Raw genomic sequence first — 20,764 nt, 5'->3', positions numbered from 1 at the left:
AACCCCCGTCTGTGTTTCTTTGAAAATCTATATGGTTTGGCCCAACTGGGAAGAGACACTCAGACAAGAAGGAACAGGAGGAGCTACCCTATGTAGAATAAAGTGGTCTGATGTTTTCTCAAGGGAATGGGTTACTAACCCACAGTATGGCTGCTACTTAGAAGAAATGGAATTACCGATAAGAAAAATCTTCTTTTACACTGTATTTTAATCTTATAAACTCCTCAAACATCTACAGATAATTTTTTTTTAGGATCCTACATGTACTGTAAATTGTGATACCATGTAAAATGTCTTGACACTTTCAACTTACCTACTGTATCAGGTCAGAAACTCAATATTTAAATAGACAGGTTTTTTTTTCTAAGATTACACACAGAAATTATGAGATTCGGGTGTGTAAACATTGCCAACGATTATAAGCTCCGTCATGGGAGTAGTGAGGTTTCTGTGCATCACTCATAGTAGTCACAAATGTTTCCGCTAGTCCTAGGTTTCTATAATCTCCAGGTGAGACAGCAAGCATCCAGGAAGATCAGTGTAAGAAATGGTCAGCTATGTCACCATGCAACTATGTTCAGCCTCTTATAATGATGTCTGCAGATATGATTCAGAGACCAACTATGGGAAATGCACAATATAGAAAAATACTTCCACACATTGAGCGGCATCCAATTAGCCCCGAACATTGTTTGGGCGCTGACCCCCGCGATCATTGAAAAACATGGATTTTTTGCCAATTATCCCCAATGTTTTTTTTCACCCTATCCCCATTGTGTAAAGCAGCCCAGAGGATTCACCTGAGAGGTCGTGTCTGGTGATAAAGCTTTCCGGGTTGGCTGTGAATACTCGCTCTACATTTGTGATACGCCTGGCCACGCAGATCATGCAGGACTGCAGGTCTGTTGAAACACAGAAAACAAATATTCAATGACATGTGAATATTTAAATGTGTTATTTAAAAACATGACTGCAGAATTGTGTTGTACAAACGGTTTGTAAACGGATTTATATTGGAGAACAGTTATGCTGCTGAAAATGAGGGTGAAAGTTCACAGACTTAAACTTCATTGCCCAGAGGTCCCAGCTGCAGAAGCTATTGATAGATCATGCCAAATAATAACACATTGATCAGTATCACGGCCACTGTCCATTAGGGTATATTGAAAATGCAGGCATGATAAAGTATAGCCTATTCAGAAAGAGAAGGAGGGCAGGCTTACGTTGATAAACACATGACCCGCTACTGACCTTCTCCCTCTTCCATCATGGCACGTGGCTGGGAGAGCGCAAAGCACTGCATTGTCTCATATCTCTGCCGGGGATCCATGTTGCCACTCCCATCTTCTAGGTGATCGAGCGGCGTCTTGACCAGCATGCGGCAGTTGAATGTGTGACTTTTCTGTCGGGGGGTTTCATTGGACCATGGGACCCCATTAACTATAAACAAATAAAGATGTCATAGCTACAGTGACACAACTTACATCATATATTACCCTGCGTGTTTATCACACTACTTCTGTGGTATGACAACAAAGTAAGGTGCTCTTTACCACCTTTCCCAAACTGCTGTGGCTTAGTGAATAAATAAGCAGCTGGCACTATACAAAAGAAAGGGTGCAATGAAATGATGCTCATATAAAGGGCTCACAGATAATGATTACAGCTATGTATCTGGTAGCTGTGAAGAAAATACAGTGATGAATCTGACAGAGGTGGTAAACGGATAATGAGAATAATGCTGGTTGTTCGCTGCTGGCCTGTAGTACCTGCTGCTGCCCAAGAGGGCAACCCTATTTCCACAGTAAGGCTCGCCTTCTATATATACCACCATATGGGCATATAAACTCAGAATGCAGCCTATTCATATTTGCACATGTAGTTTCTGCCTTTGTGCTGTGAAATATGAACCAGTGGACAAATATAAATTCCACCAGAAAATAAATAAGTAAATGATAGTTTATGTATGCTTGTTGTACGGTTTCTCCATCTTTACACCTCTAATTGGAAAGAGGGGGTAGCAAACTTTCTAAAGAGGACAGAAATTGCCCATAGCAACAGATCAGCTTATAGCTAGCATTTTATAGAATGTACTTGATAAACGACAGCTAGAAGCTGAAAGGTTGCTATGGTGAACTGTTACACTTGTCCACTTTAGCAAGTATGATACCTTATATACAATACCGGTCATAACCAGAAAGTACTTTTTCAAACTTCTTATAAGCAGAATTTGCTAACATACTGTGCCTGTAAGTCTATACAGTCTCCTTAACGCAGAGGAGCCATGCCCCATACAGGAAACACACAGTTGTCCACAAAGAATGAGACATCAGGCCAGAAATTATGGATACACTTGGAGTGCAGATGAAAGACATTCACTTTTCTTGAATACTAATTAAGTATTAACTGTAGCTTCGAACAGATTTTCTGTTTGCGGTTACAGACGGAGAACCTGATATTTCAAATAGACAGAGAGGTGACTGCCTGTAAGGCGAATACAGAGTTGGACTGATTCCCAATTAGCCTCCAACTGCACTGGTAACACTGCTGTAATTTATCCCACTACATGACATCACTCACTGCAAGTTATGTGGACATTTTATTCTCTCTCTGATCAACAAACCGACTACTCGGTGGGACCTCCACAGCTCTAACACTGGATAAACTAGAACGAATACTGATCATTCATTTAATACCAAACAAATGTTTATGAATTATTACATGAAATCCAAGACATTTCAATTATTATTACTGAAGAAATTACAAGTACTCTGCACTTGATTAACTGCTGGGACTTCGAATAAAGGATAGAACTTTTCTATTGTAATGCAGACGTTTGCTCCTGTCTCCTATTTGGCTGATAGGATTAATTGCCAGTCTTACAGGAGATCAATGTGCATACAATTACTATGCTTATTGGTATTAATAGAAATTCATAACATGTATAAGAAGCATACAAATCACAGGCATTGTTCTGTTAACTTGGTATCAATTTTTGTTCATTAATTGGCAAATGATGTGTTATGTACATTATTTTTAATAAATTTGTATTTTAAGGTTTGCTACATGTGAGTATTATAGGTTTACAATTCTCACTTTTATCAAATATAATTTAGTAGTTTTTATTCTTTATTTTCTACTTTTAATGTGTTTTTATTTATTACTAATAATCAATATTAGATCATTTATATGTACTGTTTTTTTCAGATTATCATGCTTCACTATCTCTTGTATATGTAAAATGTTAGATTATTCAGTCAATGATTTGGACGAGAGCGCTGATATTGTGTATATTATAATATGGCCAGAAGATGTGGAAACACCTTCAGAGTAAGCCTTAGAGAGAGGACAAGAACAAAAATGTGTCATCTTAGGACAGTCATAAAGAAGAATGAATTTGGGGTCATAACAGACATCGTGATTGCAAATACCGGTATTAAGGACTGGGAACTCCCTTTTCCAGAGTGGGTGGCTCCCAGGGGACGTACTCCGCTGCGGCCAATCCCTGGCTCCTGAGTCAGCTGAGATGCTATCCACTGCGGCCAATAGGAACCTGCCCTGTTTAAAGCCCCTTCAAAAGCTGGATGTAATTTGCTGTCGCCCCTCCTGCTGTTTGGGGGCAGAGACCCAGCTCACAAATAGGAGCAGGTCAGAGATGGGCTGGGCCAGAAAACAAAGTGACAGTTGCCCCCAGGGCCAGTCCCATTTTTACCTGGCATCCACCTATAATCTGATTCCAAGAATCCTTCAGTCATCAGCCTTCCACCTACTAACTGCTTACGGCTCCCCACCTCCTACTCCTGTTCCCCGGCTCCCTATCTTCTACTCCTGTCCCTGGCTTCCCACCTCCTACTCCTGTCCCCAGTCCTGCCTCCCACACATCAAGAAGACGAGGAGCCATAAGGACCTGCAGCATGAGCGCAACTGCTAACACAATAGAATAAAAGGACAGAAGAGTGCAAAAATAGAAGTGGAGAATTCCTTGAGCATTTTTTTCAAAGGTAAGAGAAAACATTTTTTGGTATATTGTTATTGGTTTGCCGTTTTTCATAAAATATGAGGAAAATTGTGCAGAAACTACGGTATCTGCATGATTTTATGCAACACCACTATGTAAGAACAGTCTAGAAACCTCCTGTAGAAGGCCTACTACTGCAGCAGACAGCAGAGCCCATTACTGTCAATGGGGACTGCAGTCTGACCTCTATGAACAAAACTGATGCTATTGGGGGTATCAAATGGGCAGTCTAGGAGTATGTGGAGATGTGAGGAGGTCTGAGGGACATATGGGGAGCTCTAAAGTATAAATTATGGTGGAACCCAGAAATGGTCAGATAGGACCCAATTTATTTTTTTAATTCAAATGGAGGGTCCCTGGGACCCACATTTTGTTGCTGAGCACGATTAATGAAAACAGAGATGCGCTAACCTCAATCAACTTAATGAAACTCAGTATTATATCTGTTGCGGAATGAAGAAATTAAGCATAAAAATTTAAAATCAGTCCTAGATTTATAGTTGGTTAAGTCAGTTAGCCACGATGATGTTGCGGGTGTGAGTGAACATGGCAACAGCCGCACTTTAAGGCAGCCCCAACTCGCACAAAATTGCTTGCAGCCACAGCTACTGCACCACAAATTGATGTCTCCCGGTAGTTAAGGTAAACCTAACAGCCACAAGCCTAAAGACCACTTAAAAGTACCACCGATTATGTGTGAGAACCAGAGCAGCGGACAGGATAAAAAGCCTGTGTCCCCAGCCAATAAGAACATTGTTATCAGTGTGTAAAACAAAGTAACATATGGATAAACTTACCAGTAGATTTGGGCAGGTTCTTGAGAAAGTCTTTGCGATCGTCCTCGTGCAAGATGCTGTATACACTGGTGTTGACCAGTTCTTCTTGCTTGTATTGTAAGTACTGGGTGACATTCTCTGACACAAAAACTATGCTGCTGTCCCGATTCACCACAAACAGAAATCCATCCAGAGCCTGAGCACAAACACACAAAGGTCACAAAACAGGTCACTACTTTCTAGCCTGAATCACTGCCGTAACTTTCCTCAAAGGCATATTACCTCCTTCAGTTTTTTAGAATGACTTTAATGGTGACAAGTAGTATCTATTATTTCTTCCAAAACGGATATGAGGAACAAAGTTAGGCATCATACACACTTACATATTACTAGGTGCCAACTCACTGTACCTATCTGATGCATTCACATGTAAAATATAATAGATCTACATATCAAAATGCACAAAAAAAAGCAAATTAACCTCACATCACTGCAATAATAATGATAATAAGTGAGGTAACATCACAAAGAAAGTTCCTGGTACTGTGCCCACTTCCGCGGGGCAAAAAAGCATGTAAAACACATTCAAACTCTAAATAGGAGCCTTTTCTTATGTCAAGTATGCAGATAATTTTACCCCATAATAACCTGTCCTTTAGAAGCATGGAGACCCCCCCACTCTTTTTTTTTTTCTTTCTTAAGAGTCCCTCAGGATTCATTTTGCATCACCCAACTTAATTAGAACACCACTGAGCCAACTTTTGCTTGATACCTGTAACAAGAGGGGCCCTAGGGAATCCTTATCAATAACCCCCTGTCCTGTAGAAGATACGTCTGCTTTCTGGACATCATCATCGTTGGAGGAAGCCTTTCCTAAAATACAGAGGATAAGGATTATTCAATCGAAGTCTAGATATTTGACAGGTCTGGTGACATTATTAGAAGATTGCTTATTCAGAAGGGGCAGGAAGGCAAATATCAATTTCTGCATTAAGCACATACAGATGATTAAGAAATTCCGCAATAACTTACCAATTTCCCTAACACAATATTTTCATTTGCAAAAGCACAGTTATTATAAAATCAATAAAATCTACCAGCACAAATTTCCAGGGAAGAAGCAATAATTACAGCTTAATGCACGTAACACTTCTTTACAGTATACACATGGCTGAGAGTAGTGGGCAACCGACGGAGCAATTGTTAGCCTGTAACCAAAAGCTTCACCTACTGTTCTTTCTCTTCCCGATCTGTAAAAGTCTGCTCTAAGTGAATCTCCTAGTTTGTGTGGGTAGCTCTGCATCACATACCAACATTATAGGGTAACTTATTACACCAGTCTTAGGAATGGAAGCAGAGACGTTCTCATTCATTATATGCTCTGGTATCTGGTAGGAGAACCCTAAAGCTAGACATCCTTAAAACCATACAGATGAAAAACATTTCTTCTAAATGCTGCGTTGGAGTGTGCCCTGCACCAGCTGCTGACTATTCTAATGGTATCAGGACAGGGTCAGGTACATGTGATTGACGGGTGGTAGGAGCTTGATCGCACCACTTGCCTAACAGAAATATGCTACACCTGTAGTATCAGCACCAAAATAAAATCTGTATTAGAAGTGAGCAGAACCTATTTATAAATGGAGAAAGCTCAGTCACAAAATAAGGGGTTGTACATTGGAGAGCTTTGTGGTCACTCTCATATTGGGGCCAATTCGGAGTCGGAAGCAAAGAAAAAAAAAGCAACTAACATTGGACAAACCTTGTAAAACGGTAAGGGGCGCAAAAACATTTTATTTTATGCAACACGGTAAATACTGGCTGAAACTGCACACTAACAATGGATAGCTTTATTTTTACACTGTAATTTAGATCAGAGTTTGGACTCGCCCTCTCATATAAATGCATATGTACATTATAAATCTGCCCCACCTGCAGTGCAACATAGTTTTTTTTACTTTGGGGCTGGTAGTGAGTTGGGAGCAATGTGTTGTAATATCAACGAGCCCTAGCTGAATATCTGTTCTCTAAACAGCTGGTAAATAACTGATAAGACATTAGCAGCTATAAAGCCCACTGTTCTATATTACTGGCTAAATAAGGATGAAAAGTGTAGACTAACACTGACACACTAAAGCCAACACAGTAATACCTGCGATATGTACATGTGGTAACACAGAATAATCGCAAGTATTTGTCCAACCTTAAGTGACATGATTATTCGATGTTCAGCTATTTCTTATCTGGTTTGGATTGGCGGTTATTACCCCGCCAACCGTGCATTATTAGGCCAGGTGTCTCAACAGGTTGGGTACGGAATCCCGACTGTCAGGATGCAGACGGTCAGGATACCGATAGCGGCAACCCTGACGGTCAAAATCCTGATGGATTAGAGTAAGTATTGAAACTTTTATTCTAGCCCTCCAGTTAACCCTCCCGTCCCGCAGCCTAACCCTAACCCTCCCGTCCCGCAGCCTAACCCTCCCGTCCCGCAGCCTAACCCTAACCCTCCCATTCCGCAGCCTAACCCTAACCCTCCAGCAGCCTAACACTAACCCTCCTGTCCCGCAGCCTATCCCTAACCCTCCAGTCTCGCAGCCTATCCCTAACCCTCCCGTCCCGCAGCCTATCCCTAACCCTCCCGTCCCGCAGCCTATCCCTTCCCCTAGTGCCTAACTTTTAGGCACCCCCTAACACTAATACTTACCTCCCCAATCTATCAGGATTCTTAGTCGGGATGCCGCTGCTGGCATTGCGACAGTCGGCATCCTGACTACATCCCGTCTCAACAAATATATCAAGTCATAAAGAACTATTAGGACACAGCACCTCTCTAGTAACAATAGTTCATGTCATTCACCAGGTGAACTGGAATTCTGATGAAACATTTGTCTGTTTTGCTTTCATTTTTATCGGACTTTGCCTATAAGTAGTAAGTCAATATTAGACTTGATGTGTCCAATAAGAATAATGTGATTAAAATGTGAGCAGTGTAACTATGTTTGCATGCAAGAAAAGTATTTAATACCCATAACAAACCAATTAATACATCAGTATCCTCCAAAAGGTTAAATAGATCCCAACTTTTAAAGTCGGATTATCCTTGTCCTTCACAGACTTTATGAAGCCAAGGAGAAAACAGAGGACGCTACCTTGCTCCTTAATCTGACGAATCTGCCTGACAGTCTCTTTTAAGATTGCACATTTATCGGGTTTGACATTGAAATTGTCAATGTCGCTGAGATTTGCTGAAATCAGCTCAGCCAACTCCTCAATGTATTTGCTCTCCTGCTCACGTCTCCTCTTCTCACCACTGCAGGTCAGGCTAGGAGAGAGGGAGAGAGGGTTTAGCATATGTAATTCATCAAGGAGCACACAACTTCATCTTGAATGCTTTATGCACACGCAAAACGGTTGCTCTGCAAATATATGGGAACAAGACAGGGAATGAAATACAGACATAGGGGAAGTCAGGAACAAGTTCTGTCAGACCCTCATCTCAAGCAGGTAACGCTCAGAGTAACACAATTGTGTACTTGGCAAATAGAGGTTTTTGAAAATAGGTTCCCAATATGAAACATAACTAAAGATTAAAAATAAAATGTACTCTCTCCCTGTCATAATGAAAATAGACTTTATATTGGATAACAAAGTCTGCAGTAGATCACTCTCACTATAAATATTCAGTTTTATGCCTTTCTACAATTCAACCAAATAAGTAAACAGAACATACAAAAACAAGGAGATAATCTGCTTGCAATAAGAAAAAAAGTCTGCACAGAATTCTGCTTTGTTTTTCTGGATTCTTCTTTCTAATTTTAAGTCTTTTATATAGTTCTGTTCAGTGGCCTGTAACCTCTGGGGTGGTCTGCTGCTCTCTGTGCCTGCGCAAGATCACAAACCCTCACATGCACACAAATTGACAAGCAGCCCAGGCATCTAGGGATTGCATCAGCTGCAGCTCCTAGAAGCCAGATAGGCCGGTCATTAAAGCAGGGGAGTGGTTTCCCATTGGTAGTCTCAGATCCCTTGGGATCTGCTTTCCAGCTGTGATTGGCAGGGAGAGCTTCCAATTGGAAGCCAGTGCTAGGAAGTCCCTTCAGGTGGTAGATTTTACTGGGGGGCTGCAGTAAAATCTGCCACTGGTTATATTTACATTATAAAAAACACATCTACATTAAAATATAGCCATGTAGGTCTTGAGGGGTTCCTGTAAAGAAAAGGAGATCAATCCTAAAGTAAATAATGTCTAGAAACAATTGAGAAGGGCCTAAAAGAGCTTAAAGGGCTGCTGATAACACCATTAACAGAAATATTCAACCAGTCACTATCTACAGTAGTAATTCCATAGGACTGGAAAAGAGTGGATGTAGTCCCACTGCAAAAAAGTGGAAGCAAGAAGAGGCAAGTAACACCAGTAGTAGGAAAATGATGAAAACAATCTTAAAAGAAAATTGTAGAATATCTCAAATCCAGCAATTTACAGGATCCCAAACAGCATGGGTTTACTGGGGGGAGATCATGCCAAACAAATCTTTTTCACTGGTTGACTAAAATAGATTGCGGGGGGCTGAGGGCATCATAGAGTCATAGATGTGGCCTATCTAGGCTTTAGTAAGGCGTTTGACGCTGTCCCACACTGCAGACTGTTAAATATACTCAAAAGCTTGGGGCTGTATTTTAAAGCTGCATACACACGGGACGATACGCTCCATGAGCGACATCGTCCCGTGTGTCGCAGGCAGGGGCGTGCTCTGTGTCGTTAACGACACTGAGCAGAAAAACTGAATGATATCAAGCAAGATATCGTTCAGTGCCGGGCTCCATCCCTCATCCCCGAACATGCTACAACCTGATAATACAGTCAGGTTGGCCAGCAGGTACGAGCGATGAACGGCAATACCCATCTACCAGCGGGAGTGCGCATTGGTCGTTATAGTTTATCGTTTTGGGGCATAAACTGAACGATATTTTGGACGACTGAACAATAACGATATCGTTATAGTTCTGTCGTCCAAAATATCGCTGCCTGTGTACGCACCATAAGTTTTTGAATGAATAAGAAATTGGTTGCAGGAGAAGAGAGAGTTGTAGTAGATGGAGTGCAGTCACAGGAGAGAAAGGATACCAGAGGAGTGCCCCAGGGATCTGTACTTGGACCAGAGTATTTTAATATCTTTATTGGTGACAATGCAAATGGTACTGAAACGAAAAAGTGCGCCTTTTTGCAGAAGACACAAAAGGTATGCAACAGGGTAGACATACCTGGAGAGGTAAAACAAATGATTGAGGATCTAGGTAAACTAGAGGAATGGTCACGTGACTCACAACCATGGCAAGTACAGGTTAATACCAAAAAAATGCAAAATCATAAAGGCTAAATATACTATCAAGTGTACCAGGATGGAAACTACAGAGGAGAAAAGGGGATTTAGTAGTCAGTGTCACTATTTCAGGTAACTTGAAGGCAGGTACATAATGTAACAAAGCAATGTGAAATAATATGCTTGATTGCGTAGGAAGAGGAATCAGTAGCAGGAAGAAGGAAGTAAAGGGTTTTAACAAGTTGCAGAAGGGAGACATTCTGCAAAGGAAGAAAAGTACTAGAACATCAGGACATACACTGACACTGGGGGAGGGAGATTCAGGGGAAATATTACATCACAGAAAAGGGTAGTGGATAAGTGGAATAGCCTACCATCAGAGGTGGTAGAGATTAATACAGTACAGTCATTTAAATATACTTGGGATAGACATAAGGATATCCTTATAAAAGGTTCACATAGGGTTTGAGGTCACCATGAGATTACAAAAATGGGGGGGGGGGTTAGATGGGGCAAATGTTTCTTATAGTCATCAAATTCTATGTTTGTATGTAAAAATCTGAATGTTCCAATAAAGAAATGCTATTGGATGACAAAGTAGGAAAAGCATTAAAAAAGAAAAAAATCTGGTCCTCCGACATAAAAAAATTGTAGATCTTTCGAAAACTCTAGTGACCATCTCTACAGTACAAATGCAAAGGTTAAATATCCAGGTGTACTGAGCGAGGGCGGCCTCCAGGAGTGAGACATTCAGTGCAAGAGGCTTTTGTAAAACCAGTATCTGTGTTAAAGGCAACCCAATTGTTTGATCAGTAAATTACCTAACGTTAATTACAGATTTTTTTTTTTTTGCATAGAAAAATGTTATTAATCATCAATCCACTATATATCAGGAAAGAGGTCTGTGTAACGGAGACAGCCACTATGCATGTGTGCCTGAGGAGAGCAGAGCTCTGTACCACCTCCTTACCTTCCAGGCCAACCAAAAACATTGGTAGCACACAAAGCTGCCACTGGAGAAACTTTAGCCAACACATCTAGAGAAATGTTTCTAACTGGAGACTTGGTGGGCAGAGCTCAGTCTCCCCCGACACTTATGCCACATTTCCTACAGCTTAATAACGGTATACAGTGCAGGAAGATCAATAGGATAATGTGAGTGCTACTTACAAGGGCCCTCTCTTATAAAGCATACATTCATATGCACCTGGTAAGAGGTCATTGCCTCCAGACACTCCAGCAGCTGAGGGTTCAATGGTATCTCACCTGGGGCCAGGGGTGTCACATAGCGAGGGCTTTCGCTTTCTTGAGTCTGAAGACAAAGGATCCAACGAGTTTTCACCTAATCCACTCATTGTGAACAAACATTGGCAGCTGGAACACAAACAATGGGGATGTTGTTCATATGTATCACATGCATCCTTAAACAAAATGGAATTAAAATCTAACTTTCTGAAGACCTGGCTATAGACGGTCCTATCCAAACCTTTTGTTATTAGCATATATCTAATGAACAGAATATTCTCGGAGGTAAAGTGACAGCAAACAGCAAAGATCAGAGCAGTTAGGTAACAAAAGGTCATAACGTAAAGTGTGGACAATATATAGAAGTCTGCTTTGCAATTATTTCCAGGACAAACTTCCCACAACCTGTGGAATGGGATGGGGTTTGTGGCTTCCACTAGGACATACAAATTATTAGCCTACCGTGGTTAATTAGAGGGCAGTCTTCTGAAAAGTAATCAATATTTCCTTCCATCCAGTAACTAATATTTACACATGATGTCAGTGCTAGGTGCTGCAAAAAATTCAATGAGTGTCATTTGTCCACCAGGTGGCAGAAGCTTTTAACAGAGCTGTAATGACCTCCGAGCTGATTACTTGGTTTATCTGTACACACCAGGACACTCAGCCATTTCCAAGGTTATTCAAAGAGCATTCTCATGCTCAGTCTGCAGCAAAAGCCCCCTGTACATGAAAAGGAGCCAAACGTCCAGTTATTACAATGAAAAATCAGCTTGTAAGTACTCAATATACAGAATTTAAAATATCAAAATGTGACCTAACCTCCCAGTTAGATTTATTACTCAATCCATTCAGGACTAACCCTGATGAACAGATCAATTCAAAATGACCTGAGTGACAGCTGGTTTGTTTTGAGTGCAGTGAAGAACACATGATTTTTTTACTGTTTAAAATAAAGGACTCTGTCACTCTCAAACTATTAGACCAGCAGGGATTCCTAAAATCCCTAAGCATCCTGTCTCCAATAAGGTTTACATTTTTAAATAGTAAGCATTTCTATTTGAGATAAATATTTAGCTATATAGACTAGAGAGAGTACTGTTTTTTTGTAATAAAATTAGAAGTAGATTTAGTGCAGGTGGGGGGGGGGGGGGGGTTGATATACACCGCAGTCTGATTAACTGGCTGCTGCCGTTTGGGGACAGGGAGGAGGCACCCACAGGGTCCAATTTATAAAACGGAGGTTTGTTGTCCACGTTATCTAGACGTGCCGTGGTCATGGTCTAAAGATTTCCTGACCCAACGCAAAGCAGTTCCGACGGCCAGCCTGAGTAAGCTTACTCATATGGGCGATGGCTGCGACCATTGTGAACGTGATCTGATGCTGCGTCTTTTGATACAGCACTCAGATCTGCGACGCTGGTAGGAGGTGCCTTTTGTCCTCAGATGCCTGCTGACACATTAGCATAATTTAGCGTCGCTGCTGCATCCAAAGCCGCAGCAGTGTAGCTATTAGCACCCATCTCTGAATTGCCGCCACAAGCTAAATAAGAGAAAGCGATACAGAGCATTGTACTGATACACGCCACCCCAACATATATGCAAAGCACCCAATGACATACCGTTCCGTAAATGTTACGCTTATTGAAGCGGTTTTCAAGGCAGCATCCTGCAGCTCTACAAATGTCAAAAAGCAACAATTCTAAGTGTGCTGGAGGGAACATCCCTTTTTTTTTTTTAACAATTCTAAGGTGTCAGCGATTTAAAATCTTACTGGAGCTGGATGGACGGACAGCTGGATGCCCATGTGCCATGCTACATTTAGGAGCCCTAGCATCATGAAGGCACAAGCAGCTGATGCACAGGGGAAAGCTGTAAGCAATAAACCTGAATGCAACACAAGATAAAACAAACAGGCTGTATGTCAAGGACAAGACTGAGAAAAGTACACACACAGGGAGACGGAACCAGGATGTCCTTAATATAGCTTCCAATATCATCTTTTCTAAAAGACAATCCCAGCTAACTAAAGGCATCGGTATTACAGCAGAAATTACAGTTGTTTTATAGAAGCAAAATTCTAAATAACAAAAATACATATGTAAAATATGAATAGGTCAATTAGAAAAGATATGCGAGAGTAAAACGTTGATAGTATATGAACCATACCCAACAAAACTTTACAATTAAGAAGATTCCATACAATAAACATTTCACATAAATACCAACCATAACTTAAAGCGCAGTATTGGGTCATGTTCATTGAGTTATGCTAGGATACATCATTCGACTTACTTGGAGCCCACGGTTCACCCTGATCTTGAAGGTGCTCTGCGGGTGCCAGTTACACTGATCTCTCCGCAACAAGGCAGCATAGATTAAAACATGCAGCAGAGTTGCTGCCACCTTTCCCCTTAGGGCTTCCTATTTGCATGACGGGAGTGGAGGGGTATCACCAACACAGCCAGGCGTTTGTGCCAAGCGGGAGAGAGGAGAATAGCACTGGACACTTCTACCTACTGACCGTCTAATGCCATTTCTTTACAATGAAAATGTTATTACAGATTTCCACATACAGCTGTTTGTTTTCTTAGGGGAAATAACTAGAGTGTATTTCATACTTAAATAGAGGCTAAACAAATGGTTATTAGTGCAGGTGTGTGTATTTATAAAGACTTTACTGACAGTAGCCATGATGGAGTTGCCCGAAGTCCTAAGATGTAAAACCAAGTGCTTTTTTTCAATGATGTGTTCCGGTTTCTAGAACTAGTTCTAAAACTGAAATTTTAAAAATAAATAAATAAAAAAATGCCCCAGTACTGTGTTACGCTGAGTACTATCATAAGAAGGTAGTGGTAAAATCTAATGCTCCGGTATCTGTTTCTAAACCTTAATGCAGACTAAGAGCCTGATTCAGAGATGTATGCTAACCCGATGGTTAGCGTAAAAGTCCCATGGCGAGTGGTCTGCGCATGTGCAGAACAGGTCCCGCAATCGCGCTCGCAGACAGCTCCCCCCGGAGTATGCGGGGCGTTGCTGAACACCGTTCCCGTTTTCTGGGAGGGAGGAGGCCCAGATCTACACCTGTGGATGCAGATTTCCTGGCCCTCGCAGCTGCCAGGAGCCGATCAGGCTGCAGAAAGCTTCAACTTTCAAGCCTGGCCAAATGGGCAACTATCGTGACCGATGGTCGTGATGGTGATTCCAGGCTGTGACCTCGGTTGCAACGTTGGGATCGCAGATGCAGCAAGGTGGTGTCTGTTTCCTACAGACACCTCCTGCTGCATATGAATTTTAGATGTAGGGAATTGCACAGTCACTTGTATGCGGCTCTGCAATTGTCCATCTCTGAATCAGGCCTTAATGTGGTAACTGATGCAACTTGGCCTCAATTCATTTTTGGCTTCAAATTCATATTATAGCTAGCACCACAAAAGCATCTGGTAGGCTACGGCAGAAGAGTGGGTCCCTGGCTGTGACATTACATGGTATGATCGTCTCACAAGAGAAGTACCACCTGTAATTTAACTATGTTGTGGGGAAGCCAGTAGTAGACATTCAAACAAAAAGCATCTTGCCTATCGGAACATTCATCAGCTGTTGTTCACCTCAATCTCCAGCAGAGGATTTCATTTGTGTTGCAATCATTTTTAAAAGCTTCCAATGGAATTTTGGTGCTGAAACCAATCCAAAGCTAAAGTACTCTGCTAAGAAACAAGTCATTGCAGGTTGAATCCATTATATAATTCGCTTCACCTGGGGTCAGATCTGGTTAAACAGCGACAGGAAAAGTTGCAGCCAGATGTTTGGACCATGCTTCCTCTGAACAAGTCCTATCTTGTCAATGTTTTTTTTTTTATTATTATTATTTTGTTCAACAGGCAGGTGGGACTTTCTTCCACCAGAGAAATCTACTGTGCGTTGGTGTGCAATACAGGGAAGGGTTAATGGTTATTATTTAAATGCCGTCTCCACAGAACTAGTGCCTCACAACTCTCGGCAGACAACAGTCCCAATGTCTCAGCATAGTATAGATACACAATAAAACAAACGGTACCTAATACAGGACGGTTGTGTCATGCTTAGCATGTCAACATTATGTTGACACGGATGAAATGTCGACATATCTCCAGTGGCCCAGCGGTGACCTGCTCCCGACCGCTACTGTTGCGTCTACTGGGCCCTGGAAGGCATGTGACCATCAGTACCGGTAGTGTCATCTGACGGAGCGGCGTTCAGGTAGGTATAATGGGCCTATCCCTTATACATACTCTTAACCCTCCCTCTAGTGCTCCCCGCCTAGTAGCCTAACTCTAACCTCCCCCCAGTGTCAAACCCTAGTCCCCCCCTCCCAAGTAGCCCAGCCCTAATCCCCCCTAGTAGGCCAACACTAACCTCCCCCCAGTAGGCTACAACTAACCTCCCCTAGTGCCTAACCCTAATGTTTAAGAATGTCAGGATTTTACAGGTTGTCATTTCAGATGTCAACATTCTGAGAATGTTGACAGTCGACATTTTAACAATGCCGATATAACTGGCAACATTGTGTATGAATGTTGACATTGTTATTGTCAATTTAACGACTGCATTCCCTGCAGGACACTGAACTTAGAGTGACTGTCTCAGCATAACATACAAGGCTTGTGTGCCAGTAATATAACGTAGGAGCAAGGCTAATTGCAAAACATTATAGAATCCGATAACCGCATAATATACACTTAGCCCCAACCTCATTACCACTGAGCTTACTCCTATTCATCGCACTCCCGTACCCACCCTCATATCCATTTTCCATTCTCTATGCTCATTCCTCAAACACCCATCCACCTCCCTATTTAGTACCAACACTGCCCAGTCTGTACCCCTCACCTCCCCACATAAACCCCAAATAATCAGGTTATCACTACTATTCTGTCTCCCCCTTCAGTCTCCATTATTCCAACCAACAATTGTAAGCCTATATTATAACCCTTCCTTCCTGCATCATCATGAATCCCAACTCATATCATTAATGCATGCATCAATTATTAAACCATACAGTAACGTTATCGGTATGATTTACCGCCGGCAGCCCGACAAGGATGAAAATCCTGATCGTCCCCAGGTAAGTATTCACTAACCTATTCTACCCCCTAACCCTCCCTTAGGGGTGCCTATCCCTAACCTTTCTCCCCAGTGCCTAACCCTAATCCCCCATTCCCCGCCGCCTAAACCTAAGTCCCCCAGGGGGGGGAGCCTAACCCTAACCCTCCCCCTAGCCTAATCCTAACCTCCCGGGGGGGGTGCCTAACCCCAAGACCCTCCCCCCCGGGCGCCCCTAACCTAACCCTCCCCTCCCCGCGGCTGTCCACGCTCGGCATCACTTCGATTGGAATGCTGGGCGCCGGTCTCTCTGCATCGGTAAAATGACAGGCATCTAGATTTAGACGCCTGTCATTTAACCCTCGCCGGGATTAAGCAGTCGGGAAGCCGGCTGTCGGGATTAGGTCCGCCGGCTTCCTGACTGCATACCAACGTCATCCTATCATTAGATCTCTTTCACATTAACTCCTCCCTTCCTCACTCAGCACCATGTTGCTCCTAAGTATTTACTTAAGCTGGCCACACATCCAAAGATTATCTGTCCAACCAGCCAACTAGTTGATTGGTTGGAATGAAAATTTGGTAACGTATGGGAGCAAATGATGATCAGCAATTTGCTCCTAAATGCCAGAAAGCAGATGAAAATGGTCGTTCAGACAAGTTTGTTAAATGTTTGATCTAAACAATTTGTTCAAACAAAAGTTTTTGTCCATTTTCTGGCGTTTGGGAGCAAATTGCTGATTGTCATTTGCTTTCATACCTTACCAGATTTTCATTCCAACCAATCAACTAGTTGGTTGGTTGGACAGATAATCTTTAGATGTGTGGCCAGTTTCAGAGGGGAACAGATCATGCATCAGCCCAGCTCTAAGTACTTTCCAGCCTCAGTGAAGACAAAACCCTCTTGAATAGAGAGAAGCTGATTAGTGACCAGGTCCCATCTGAGCAAATTTTAAATGTGACATTGTAGGTCCTCAATTGGATGCTGATGTCAGCTCTCTATGGCTGTGTATACCGGAGCCTTTCCTGCTGAGCATAATTTAAAATGGCAAAGGTCCTGCTTTTCACAAAGCTATCCAAACTTTAGATGCCATGAGCCAATTTCTAGGCGATATAGTGCTTGGGGTTGTAGAGCACAGATATACAGTAACGAAGCACATGCTGCAGGGTGCAGAATTCAAAAGGATGATATCTCAAACTTGTGGCACAGTGGCTAAAATAGCTGCGTTAGTGTGGGTTTCCTCAAGGTGCTCCAGTTTGGATTTAATAGGAGTCATATCTGGAGTATACTGTAGAACCCTGAATTGAGTGTGATCATGTCTCAGAACATAATTTACAGATATGCAATGTGTCTCAATTTTAAGCTCTCATGATAAGGGCCCTCTGTACTCTTACATCTGAATTTTCTTTTCACAACCATTTTTGCACGAGTTTTGGCTAATGTGCGATTATATTTGCATGATTCATAACTCTGGCTGTCCAGTGCTGCGGAATCTTGTGGCGCCTTACAAATAAACAAGGAGGAGTAATGTGTCACATACAGACACATTATCTGCAGGACAATGAAATCTGAGTGACCTTGCATCCATCCTCCTTAAATCTTCTTATATTCTGGATAATCTCTGAAGGAAGGCAGCCCAATTAGTCCAGTGATCTCATAGGCCTTATGCTAAATTAATCTATAGGGCAAAAGTTGAAGATAGGCCACTGTCCGCTAACGCCTTCATACAATTCATATCTCTGGATTTACTATACTTCCGACCGACTATGCTGAAGCCATTAGATGTGAGGTTAGGTGCATCACACTACCCTGTTGTAGCACTTACAATTTTAGTTTTGAACAAGGAGCAAGGTATCAGTGATTCAGAGTCAAGTCTGTCTTCAACATGGTTACTCACAACAAAATTCCCATCATATGTGAGCAGACATATATACTGTTTGAGGGAAATATGTAGGAATTTTTTTTTTTTTTTCTTTTCAAAGCAGGGATTTTTTTTTTTTAATTAAGAAAAAAAAAAGCCTGCAGCCCTTTTTCTAGCAAGATCCTTAAAAGCAGAAGGTACCAGATCGGCCATTTAAATTAGGACACACATAAAATACACTTCTTGTATTTGTTAACATTTAAAATTGCAGTCATACAGTATGTGTAATCAAATGGGTTTACATGGCTGAACTGTGTATTTAAAAGCTGAAAAATGTGCAAAGTCCGAACTACACCTGTCCAATCAGGTTGTCCATACTTAATTATTCTACTGATAATGTTTGTTTAGCACCACTTGCTTCTTATAGCTTTAGCAGCCTTGGGAGCTGCAGACCTGTGGCCCAGAGATAGGAGTGGGTTTTCCTGGCCATGGCAGGTTAGACATATGCTGAGAGGATGATTTACATGATTTTGTCTCTGGCGTTCAAATTTCTGGCACTGTAATGATCACTTGTAGTCTTGGCACACAAAGTCATTATTACTCACCTAAGTTCAAGGAGACTAGGAGCTACATAAACCGAAGGGATGCTGCACCTTGCATTTTAACAGGTGTTCTGCAAGAAGGATACAAAACATTTATTATCAATTGTTAATAAATAGGTTTTTTTAATACTTTGTTTTTCTTTTTGTTTGACTTGGTACCAAGCACTGCGCTAGGCACTGTAGGTAAATTGGGATTTATATATCTATAACAGGTTTGCTGTCTGTTTAATAAACAGGAGGCATATAGTGAAAATACGAACTAATATTTAATACATATAAATTAATCCACATACAAACAAAAATTGCAATCATATACACATGAATAAAAATCAGACATATATAAAACTGCAGAGATCAAATAACTCTCTTACTGTAGTATATTAGTATGAGAGTATGGCTTAATACCATATCACTGAGGTTCCATGGCACTACGTTCTATTGCTGCCAATACTTTGCAACAGTGTGGCTTTAAAGTATCAATTAGTTTCCAATAGAAAAACGGCTGAATTCCGCTAATTAATAGATATTCACTACTGGTGTCCCAGTGTGAAGTAAAGTCACGCTGGAATATAGAAGGTGGGAAAGGGGAAAGAATTGATAGTACCTCGACCCCTGGATGGCTGTATCCACACCAGTATCAGTATGGTGTGGATACAGCCATCCCGGGGTCGAGGTACTATCAATTCTTTCCCACCTTCTATATTCCAGCGTGACTTTACTTCACACTGGGACGCTAGTAGTCAATATCTATTAATTAGCGGAATTCAGCCGTTTTTCTATTGGAAACTAATTGATACTTTAAAGCCACACTGTTGCAAAGTATTGGCAGCAATAGAACGTTGTGCCGTGGAACCTCAGTGATATGGTATTAAGCCATACTCTCATACTAATATACTACAGTAAGAGAGTTATTTGATCTCTGCAGTTTTATATATGTCTGATTTTTATTCATGTGTATATGATTGCAATTTTTGTTGTTTGTATGTGGGTTAATATATATGTATTAAATATTAGTTATTTTTACTATATGCCTCCTGTTTATTAAACTAACAGCAAACCTGTTATAGATATATAAATCCCAATTTACCTACAGTGCCTAGCGCAGTAAAGATTTTGCTTTTCAATTTGTTTTTGCTGTGGAGATTTTTGTCTCTGGGTTTCTGACCAAACCCTCATTACTTGCACCTGGCACGTATTATATTATTCTTTTTGATATCGAGCGCCGGGAAATTTGCAATTGCAAATAGTTTCTTTCTATTTTGGTACCAAGCACTGTATAGTTTGTGGGTTTGACCAACTACAATACAGAAGAGTCACCTGCATGTCCATCAAGATAAAATAGTGCATCACAGGCAAAGTGGTCTTATTCATAGGGAAGTATTACCATTGTTTCTATGGAGCCCTCTTTCTACAAATAGTAAAGAGTAAAGCTAAATCATCCATAGACTCTAATGAGAAAACTCCATATATAGTAGAATGTTTCTCTATGCAACAAAATCACCAAAACTAAGTATTGTGATCCCAGCAATGCCAACATAAGTTAGCTAGAGATTATTATTAATAATACTACTACTACTACTATTAATAATAATATTTTATCCTGGAGAGTGCACATCTCTCATTCAGTGATCTAGCCAAGATGTGTACAACAGGCATCAATGAAAGAGGCAGGTATATAATGTCTGGATTCTGTCATTCCTTTGTCCAACATACAGTCCACTGTTTTTTTTTTCCAGCAACATTGCTTACTAGTAGGAGATACAAAGAGCGTGAGTTTTAGAGAACAATTTGACAGTGAACTCGGGGACCTGCATCTGTGTGTGATATGGACAGATCTAGAGTGTCACGCACAATC

At 41.3% G+C, this 20,764-nt stretch overlaps 1 protein-coding gene across 3 annotated transcripts in view; it reads right to left on the bottom strand.

Annotated features, from left to right (window-relative positions):
• The window catches only part of NCOA3 (nuclear receptor coactivator 3), a 119,996-nt gene that overhangs the window by 22,960 nt on the left and 76,272 nt on the right, over positions 1-20,764 (bottom strand). For 2 of the 3 annotated variants that reach the window (XM_088472159.1, XM_088472161.1), the window contains exons 3-9: positions 18,913-18,980; positions 11,385-11,492; positions 7,947-8,119; positions 5,567-5,667; positions 4,816-4,990; positions 1,252-1,440; positions 801-902 (exon numbers count right to left, since the gene is read on the bottom strand). In XM_088472159.1, coding sequence (XP_088328285.1) covers positions 801-902; positions 1,252-1,440; positions 4,816-4,990; positions 5,567-5,667; positions 7,947-8,119; positions 11,385-11,473 — 829 coding nt within the window. In that variant the 5' untranslated portion in view covers positions 11,474-11,492; positions 18,913-18,980. Of the gene's footprint in view, positions 1-800; positions 903-1,251; positions 1,441-4,815; positions 4,991-5,566; positions 5,668-7,946; positions 8,120-11,384; positions 11,493-11,825; positions 12,031-18,912; positions 18,981-20,764 lie in introns of those variants that run through there. The other variant, XM_088472160.1, reaches the window with a different exon arrangement.

This window comes from Taudactylus pleione, unplaced genomic scaffold (assembly GCF_031769625.1).
Source record: "Taudactylus pleione unplaced genomic scaffold, aTauple2 ptg000121l, whole genome shotgun sequence".
Taxonomy (NCBI): domain Eukaryota; kingdom Metazoa; phylum Chordata; class Amphibia; order Anura; family Myobatrachidae; genus Taudactylus; species Taudactylus pleione.
Note: the sequence above shows the minus strand (reverse complement) of the source record. Positions and strands in the feature narration are given on the sequence as shown.